The sequence below is a fragment of the Echinops telfairi genome, unplaced genomic scaffold (assembly GCF_000313985.2).
Source record: "Echinops telfairi isolate 266 unplaced genomic scaffold, ASM31398v2 ScPeMD7_28;HRSCAF=97, whole genome shotgun sequence".
Lineage (NCBI taxonomy): Eukaryota > Metazoa > Chordata > Mammalia > Afrosoricida > Tenrecidae > Echinops > Echinops telfairi.
In genome coordinates, this window is record NW_022103925.1 from 3434497 (window position 1) to 3443872 (window position 9376).

Consider the following 9376-nt stretch of genomic DNA (forward strand, 5'->3'; position numbering starts at 1 on the left):
GCTACCTTCAGCACTGAGCTCCCTAACCACTGAACCACCAGGGAGACTCACGCCAAACCAGACCACGCTCACCCACAGATCGGCCCCGTTTTACTCCCGAGCAGCAGGTGGGGGGGTTCGCAGTGTGCACCTTGTGGTCAACAGCCCAGTGTATAACCACTGTGCCACCAGAGCTCCGGGGGGCGGGGACTAGGGCCCTAGACAAATTGTGCAGCTCTCCTCCCAGGGATGCCAAGCAGCAAAGTAGCGCTGTGGATTCCATCCGGGCAAAGGAGCCCTCTGCTACAGCATGCTCCCTGGCGGGCCTCAACCAGCTTTTACACCCAGGGTCCAGGACATCCTGACACTCTGTCCCAGGGGGAAGAGCCTGTGAGGACTCTGGCCAGGCCTGGCTCCCAGGGCTCACCCCCCACCCCCAGTCCCTTGGGCTCCAGCAAAGGCTGAGGAACGGGGTCATCTGCCACCTGGTCGCCTCATGCCCACTGATCTTCCTTCCACAGCCCGTCTGGGAGCAGCGGTGTTTCACAAAACCAGCTGGGGCCCCAGTGCCATGGCCTGCACACCGCTCACCTTCCTCTTGAGGACACCAAGCTTCTCCACCACGCCGTCCAGGAGGCTGACCACCGAGTCCACGGCAGGGCAGCTGCTCAGGGTCTTCTCCAGCTCGGCTACCACCATGGTGACGTGGCTCGTCTCTCGGTCGATGTTCTTCTGGGCAGCTCGGAAGCGCTTATTCAGGGTTTCGTAGGGCACCTGGAGGAGACACCAGAGGCTGCTAAGAATCTCTCACCAACATGTGCCCCACAGGAGAGCGGGTCTGCTCTGTCAACAACATGTCTCCTGTGGAACTCGACCGGGCACACGCAGGATGGCAGTAAACGGAGGCCGAGCCTTGGGCCTGCATGGGCAGACAGGGGAGAGAACAGATGCCAAGTCCCTGCCCTGTAGAACCACCACCAGTGCCGGAGATGGAGGCGGCAATAAAAGCTGCACTCAGCAGAGCAGTGTAGGCAAAACCAGGTGGGCGCTGCCAAGGAGACAACACTGGGGTTAAGGACTGCCAGTGACATCGGGAGCCCTAGTGGTGCTGCCAAGCACTCAGCTACCAACCACAAGTCAGGCGGGAGGAAGGCGCGGCCACGGTTCTGCACAGGAGCCTACAGAACCCCGGCTGCTCCGTGCGGCCCTTCTAGCATCCCTCAACGTCAGAATCAACTAGAAGGAGGCAATGGTTTGGCAGTTATGGGGAGAGGGATTTGGAAACCCACTGGTGCCATGACAAGGGCCTGTTCAATCCTCAGGGAGACAGTACTTACCTTTACCCTCGGTACTGTGGAAGAGCTAGCCACGTAAAACCAAGGCAGCGTCAAGCTCGGCATTTCTTCTCTGCCCTTTGAGCGAGCCTCCCGAGGCGACCACGGACCCACCACTGTGCCGACATGGTCCTGACATACTGCCTGCACCCCAGGCTGGCTGGCTAGCTGGCGGGACGTCCGCAGACAGGCCATGCTCCACCAGCGAGCATGCTTGTCTGCCCACAGCTTCCTCTTCCACATGCCCCTGAGGTCTCAGGTCCCTCTCCCAGGACTAGGACCACTGCTCCAGGCGGCGGTCAGGAAGGGAGATGGCCTGGCGACTACCACAGACATGAAGAACCTACGCATGCAGCACCCCAGCGATGTCTCTTCAGCAACTGGAAGCGGATGTTAAAGCGGGGACTCACACGGGTGCACACAAAAGGGCATGCTGGTGTGTCTGGAACACCTGTGCTGCGCACCGACGCTCGGCTCTCCTGGCCACACCCCAGTGTGTCCCAGACGAGGCTTCTGAGGGCAGCAGTAACACAGCATGCCTTGGTCTTCAGTCACGCCTGGTCCAGCATGGCCACACAGGACCATCACCGTGGCAGGGAGCCACTCCCAGAGTCACCCTCAGCCCAGAGAAGGCCGCATTAACCACTGCACAGTGCTCCAGGTACTGCCAGGGTCCAGTGTCCCTTTGGCTGCATCGGAGGCTCTGGCTCGCGGTCAGCTTAAATGGTTCGGGCGACAAGAAGGGGCGATGCTTCCAGAGGCTGGCCGGATGCCGGTGTCAACTCACACCTTGGAGTCCCAGGGCCAACCCCCGCTTTGGGAACCACACCACAGCCCACACGCTGAGCTCGCTGAGGCTGGGGGACACGGGGCTCTGTCCCAGCTCTACAATACTTTCACGGAGGTCCAAACTCATTTCCAAGAAGGAAAAAAAAAAGCCAAATGAAAGCAAGTAAAAACCACCAAGACACAAAAATGTCCTAGCTTGGCTGCCAGTGGAGATGGCCAGTGGTCTGCGGAAGAGCCATGGGGCAGCTGGTGCCTGCGCCCCCAGGGGTGGTTCTCCTCTGCCCTGTGACTCACTGCCGAGTCAATGCTGACTCATCGCGGCCCCGCGGGGCTGGGGGGCTTCCATGTGGTTCCCAACTGCTGACTGTGTGGATTGCAGCTCAGCATGCGGCCAGGACACAACCAGGGCTCCTTGCCCTGTCCTAGAGGGACACGGTAAGCTGGGATCACTCGGACCCCAAGGAGTACTTACTGGCGACGCCTACAGAGATGCAAGTGGTCAGAGGAAGGGTCCAGCTCTACAGCCTTTCAGCATTTGACGTCTTAAACCCGAGTGCAGACACTAGGTAATTCCCTGGAGAGGCATCAGAGCCCAGGACCTGGGCCCCACGCCCAACAAGAACACACTGCATCGAGGGGCTCCAGCTTCCACACACACAAGGCCTGGCCGGCCAGCGCCCTCTAAAACCACCCAGACCAGCCCTGGCTGTGCTGACATGGCCGGAGGAGCAGCCCAACCAGTGCCTGGTAGCACTCCGTGCAGCAAGGCCGTCTGCTCCACTCCCATGACCATGTTCTCACACTGGCTAGTTCAGAGCACCAACACACACAGCTGAAGACCAAGGGCAGACACGCGCCATGCTTCTTACTTCCTGGCTATCTTGCATAATGAGGCTGTGCCCATTCACCTTCAGATTTCTATGGAATTTATGTTTCCATTTCTCCGGTGTGCACACACACCCACCCAAGAAAGGAATGGCCAGATCAAATGGCCACACTATGCTTTCTGAAGAACGCAGACGTTTTCAAAGCAGCTGAACTTCCCAGCAGTAGTATCCACTTCCCCACGTGGTTGCCAACACTAGCTACTGTCCATGTCAGCAGGGATGAAGGGTCACCCCACTGTGCTGTAACCTTCCCCTAAAGACTGATGGCAATGAGCATCTTTCTGTGGCTTTACTGGTCAGCTGTACATAATTTTTAAATTGGCTTATTTTTTCCCTTGACTTATACGAGTTCTTTATATATTCTGAATCCTAGAATAGACGCTTATCGGATAGACTTACACGTATTTCCTTCCCCTTCTATGGGCTCTCTTGACAATGTGCTGTAAAGCACAAAGCCTTTCATCTTGGCTGTCTAATTAATCTATTTTGCCCCGGTGGCTTTTGCTGTAGGTGTCACAGCTAAGAACTCAGGGTCTAATCCTAGGTCACGAGGATTTTCACTTCTGTTTTCTTCTACGAAGTCAGTCTCACCTTATGCATTTAGACCTCCAATCCATGGTGGACTCTTCAAGGTGTGAGGAAGGGGTCCTACTTCATGCTTCCCCATGTGCACCGTGGTTGAAAGAGACTATTCTTTCCCCTTTAAATTGTCCCTAGCTGAAACTCAATTACCACGAACACGTGGACTGATTGCTGGACTCGGTGCCACTGTTTGTTGTTTAAGGATGGTGTAAGTAACAGTCTTGACCGCTGCAGCTGCAGCAAGTGTGAATTCTTTCTCTGCTCTTTTCCAAGAGCTTTTTCTTTGGCTATTGCGGCTCCCAATTTCCTTATGAATTTTAGGGTGTTTGCCAATTACCGCAGGAAAGTCTCGAAGGATTCTGATTCACAGAGCAGCGTTGGCTCTGTAAATCGGTCTGTGGAGCACTGCTGTCTTCCCAGTACCAGTTTTTACTCCTCAGGATTGCATCGTCTGGACGCTCCTGTAAATGATATGGAGGCTCAGCTTCCCTTGTCTCGTCTTGACTTCTGTACACTGCGCTTGCATCCAGCCACCTATCGAGCTAGTTTACGGACTTTAAATAGTTCCCCTTAATCTAGATCCCTCAGTTTTCTTAATATACCTGTATCCTATCGTTTACAGTTGTTTCTTCTTTTTCACAGGGACCTTGACAGCTTGTGTGGAGGTTCTAGCAGGGGAGTGCAGCTACTCACATACCATGGACTGGAGGGCTCTCCTATCAGGGAAGGTCGTCTTCTGCGAGTGAGAGCAGTTGGGGGGTGAGAGAGGAAGAGCACATCTGCTTAGCCAGCAGTCCAGCTGTCTGAAGCCTGGACACGAATGGGGCGACACTGTTGCAGCCAGACTGTCCTCACACCTCTTCCTTTACAATACAAACGCCCTTTACTGCTCCTGCTTAACGGCCCTGGCAAGACCCTCCAACACAATGCTGACTAGCAACGGCAGGAGGAACACTCATGCTCGTCTCGTCCCTGATCTCAGGAGTCCGCTTCACTCCCAGATGCCCTTTATTAGGCCGAGAAAGTGCACTTCTATTTCTAGTGTGTTGTTTATACCACAATGTGCTGGATTTCGTCAAATGCCTTTTCTGCGTCTAATGAGAAGAATGTGCTTGTGTCCCTTTGTCAACACGGTGTGTCACAATGACTGCCTTCTGCATCCTGAGCCAGCCTTGCATCCTGGTTAGTCGGGGCCACCATCATTTGGACAGGCTGCTGGGTTTGCTTTGCTAGTGTTCTGTTAAGCAGTTTTACATCTATGTGCACTAATAGCGAATATATTTATGCATCTATAATTTCCTTATTTTGTGATATCATTGTCTGGTTTGGTATAAAGGCGATTAATACTGGGCTCACAAAACAAGATGGGAAATGTTCCTATTTCTTCAATTCTTTGGACGAGTTTGTGAAGAAAAAATATTAACTCTATGAAACTCTGGTTCTGGGCTTTTGTGAAAAGTTTTTTATTGTTAATCAGTTTCTTGTTATAAGCTTAATTAGCACCTTCAAAATATCAGCTGCTAACCTATAAAAATGTCAGATTTTAAATAACCCAACATACCCTTTCCTTGCACTGTTTCCTGTGTAACATTCCACGGGAAGGAGGGAGTCTTCCTTATCAATTGGAACCAGTCCTTTACGGTTCCTACTTGGACTGTTTTTAGGGGGAGGGAGGAGATTGTTTATTTTTAAACTCTGGTCCTATTTGATCTGGTTAGACCATAGGTTCCCAAACTCATTTGTCCTACTGCCCTCTTTTCAGGGAAAAAAAAACTGCAGTGCCCTTCTAGTAATTAAAAACTTTTACAAACAGTCTACAATCCAGGATAAGTGAAGGGTATCTGCTTCTGTCACACTCTTGGATCATTCCAGCACCCCCAGGGAGTGGTATCTCTTTGGGGAACCCAGGTTAGATGAAAAATTTAATGGTTTAATTGATCAGATCTACTCCCCCTTTTCCGAAGTGTTGCCTGATGTGAAGTGACATTTCCTGCCGCACATCTTCCCTTCGGTGACTCACAGGCAGTCCTTCCTGTTTCCACTGCCGACTGGGATCCGTAGGAACATCTGTGCTTTCAGCAGCACCATGCAACCCTCCCACACGGTGTCACTTGCCTCCGCTTCGCCCGGGCCTGCGTTGGGATTGCTGACAGTATTTGCTGACAAGGAAAGGCAGTTTGGTTTGCCACCCTAATGCTGTCAGCCATTTCCATCCGTGCGGGAAGGAAGTGTTTCCCCCACGGAATGTGGGTTTCATGTCTTTCCCCACTAAGCAAGAAACCCGAGACGAGGTTTCTAAATATTGACCACATTCCCCAAGTGTTGGGTTGTGCCCATGGCAGTGCACATCCCTCTGCGTTCTGGAACGCACTGTCGTGGATCTGGCACGCTGGCCTTGTGCTGTCAGAGCTGGTTTCCCCAAGCGCAGACTCGGGGCAGCCCCCACGGGCAGGAGTGCCCCCACACTGGACGGCAACCACAAGAGCAGAGTTGGAATCCACCATCTGCTCTGAGAAAGGAGGAAGGGGCTCTCAGCCCCATCAAGATTCAAGGTCCTTCTACCCAGAAGTCGCCTCAGGAAAGGCCAGTACAAGGAAAACAGGAACCGGAGCTGCAAGCTGGTGCAGTCCCGCCCTGCCCCCTGGAAGCAAGCCCGGGATGGGAAACGCCAGGGCCCTGCTCCACACTCCCTTGGGATAGACAGCTCATGGCCAAACACCTCTCACTAGTACAGGCCGGCACCAGGTCAATCCTACACACCCTTTCTCCTTAGGCAGTGGGGTTGCAAGTTTAAGTGCAGCCGTCAGCCAAGGTCTTGCTCTGGGGAGCATGCAGACCAAGCCCTAGGGCAGCTGGGGGTAGAGCACGTAGGCAGAGCTAACAGGAGGCGGCAGCGGGGTGGTGTGTTGGGGTGGCCGCAGAGAGGCCAGTGGTTAAGGAGGGTGTGAGGGGGGAGGGGGGAGGAGGAGGAGGAGGAAAAAAGAGAATGTCAGGGCCTGGAGGGCTGGGCAGGATGGTGGCCCTGCTCAGGGAGGTGGTGAGAAGTGACCAGCTGGCATCTATGTGCTGCAGCTGGGGCTCTCTGGCTGACGCCAGGGCTGTGACCTGAGCTAAGCGGGGAGGAAGAGGAGCAGGGCGAGGGGGAGGTATTTCAGAGACTCCAGGGGAGACGGCTTACAAGATCCTGGGTGCAGGGCCCAGGGTTCAAGTTCCCACGAGACAGGGAGTGCGCAGACTGTGGACTCAAAAGACTCCAGGCAACGGCGGCCTGCTGCAGCCAGGGATCAACATCAAGGGAGGTTGAGACCATACCACAGGGTCACCTGGCGCCGGAGGTGGTGCCACTCGGTGAGAAGATGACTGCAGGACTGCTTCCTGCAGTGAGCCAGGCAACAGCCCCACGGATGGGGCTGGGAACCAGGCCCTCCAGGCCACAGGGGAGTGGGTCAGGAACAGCTATACCCTGGCCCCTGGGCAGTTCCCTCGGTGGGCTTAGATGACACCAGGGGACGAAAGGGAGGCCAAGCTCGGAGAAGGAATTTTCCAACCCCACAGCCATGAGGCTGATTTAGCCAAAAGCAACTTGCTGAGCTCTGGAGTCTGTCCTGAGAACCCAGTTGTGGACAAGACCAGGTACCTTGAGGGAGGGGGCAGAGGCCTAGCGGGGCGGGGAGCAGGCGTCTCAGGGACACATGCAGACAGCAGCAGGGGTGCTGCCAGAGCACCCAAAACTAGAGATAGCTGGGGCACTCGAGTGTGATGGTGGAACAGAGGGCTGCCTGCAGGAAGCTGGCCTCTCCTGCCCTCCTCCCCGCAGCCCGCGGAATGTGAAGGCTGGCACTCCAGCGGCCACTGTGGACGGAGAGGGCAGGCATGAGGAACAGAAGGTGGGCATGCCCCCTCCCAGGATTCTGGGCTGAGCATGCAGCAGGCGGGCACTGTCACCAACCGCTTGGAGGGATGGGGGGTAAGGAGAGGGTTGGGGAGGGTGAGAGGTGCCCCCCACCCCCACGGAGGAGTGATCTCCAGTAGGTGAGAGTTCAGAAGGGGTCTGGCTGGAGGGGGACGTGTGGAAGTCACCGGCATGGAAACAACTCTAGCAACACACACAAGCGCTCTGCAGAGTGCTGAGCGGCTAACCGAAGCAACAGTGGCTGAAATGCCCCTGGAGGTGCCTCAGAAGAAAGGCCTGGCAACGATGGTAAAGAACCTGCGACTGACACACACACTGTCCTCATGGCGGCCAGGGGAGAAACAAGGCGCCCCACCATGGACTGTGGGCACGTCAGTGTGGAAGAGGCCCCAGGGAGGGGCAGCGAGAACTGAGAGTAGGGGAGGAGTCTTCCAAAGGGTGAGGGAGCCACCAAGCAGCAGCCATGTTTACAGCAAATGTCAGTGGTGCCCCTGGGGAAGGAGAAGGGAGTGGGAGGAAGGTCGGGGGCTGGGGGAGGAGCGTGGTCCCGGATGAGAGAAATCAGAGGCCAGGAACGACCCAATAAAATGGACAAGGTGATGTTGCAAGAGAGAAAGAAGCCAGCTGCCGAGGGACTGGCAGGGACAGAACACGGAGCTCAGCCGAACAGGGCGGTGGGAGGGTTGGGGAGATGACACAAGAGCGTGGGCACAGATGCAGGGGGGTCACGCTGGGAAGGTGAGGAGGGGCTGAGGTGTCAGCCAGGAGAGGAGGTTGCAGAGACCACCAGCGGCCAGCATAGGTGTTTGCTGTCCCCCACCAGCTAGGTCAACAGTTCCAGTTAGCTCACCAAGGAATCATTCCTTCTTTCAGAACATTCCCAAAACACAGGTAGTGCAGGTGTCCCAGGTCACGTGAGGTGACTGGCTCTCATTGGGAAGCCAGCAGAGCCACCCCGACTACACCACAATCACCCCTCCCCACTTTGCTGCCCACGCTGCGTCTGTTGGTCAAACGGGCTAAGTAAGACCCGACACACTGCTCCACACGGCAAGACACCAGGAAGCGCGGCCCTGCAGTGAGGGCCCCTAGGTTTAAGGTCTCGGGGACAAGGTGTACCTACAAGTAACTCACCCTCACCCACGGGGGGAGCTGCTGAGTGACATGCAGACCAACACCGACACCCCCTCCTCCGAGAAGGAGGGGGCAGGCAGTCCTGGGCCATGTCTCCGGATGTTTACACGCTGCACCTAACTGGCCACCTTGGCTCCTGCAGACCCCTGCGCCCAGCTGGCAACATGGGTGCAGCCAGTCTCCAGGTTACAATCACTGCACAGCTCAGAGAACACCCCCAGCCACATCACCCCAGCAGTGGGACAACTGTCTGCTGGCAACAGGGTTTTCCACGACGGAAGGCATCCCGTCAACCAAAGCACAGCAAACCGAAGCTCATGGCCTTCCCAGCAGCTCTGCAGGGCAGGCCAGAGCTGACCCCGTGGGTTTCCGAGATGGTCACTCTTTATGAAGGTAGAAAGCTTTGTTCTCCAGAGGGGCAGCTGGCAGTGGTTTCAAACTGCTGACCTTTTGATTACCAGCCCAACATGTAACCACTCTGCTATCAGGGCTCCATAGTCAACTCAAAACACGACTTCCGGGACCTGCCCAAAGCCATGCAAGCCAACCCTGTAAGGCCACCCCTAGCCCAGCCTTTCTGCCAGCGTCCATGCTAACTGCGCGAGCACCCTGCCTGTGTGTTTCACTGCTAATTGTTCCGGCTGACAAACCCTGAGCTTGGGGAGAAGGGGCTATTTAGCAAGCGGTTTGGATGATATAATCACCTTCTGAGGGGTGGTGGTGGTGGCACTGGCTCTATCCACCCTTCCCTAACTCCC

At 55.6% G+C, this 9376-nt stretch overlaps 1 protein-coding gene across 3 annotated transcripts in view; it reads right to left on the reverse strand.

The window, feature by feature from the left end:
• MAEA (macrophage erythroblast attacher, E3 ubiquitin ligase) overlaps positions 1-2419 on the reverse strand; it is a 12510-nt gene extending 10091 nt beyond the window's left edge. For 2 of the 3 annotated variants that reach the window (XM_013007840.2, XM_045289442.1), the window contains exon 1: positions 571-776. In XM_013007840.2, coding sequence (XP_012863294.1) covers positions 571-678 — 108 coding nt within the window. In that variant the 5' untranslated portion in view covers positions 679-776. Of the gene's footprint in view, positions 1-570 lie in introns of all 3 variants that reach the window. The other variant, XM_004715075.2, reaches the window with a different exon arrangement.
• Positions 2420-9376: the final 6957 nt, after the last annotated feature.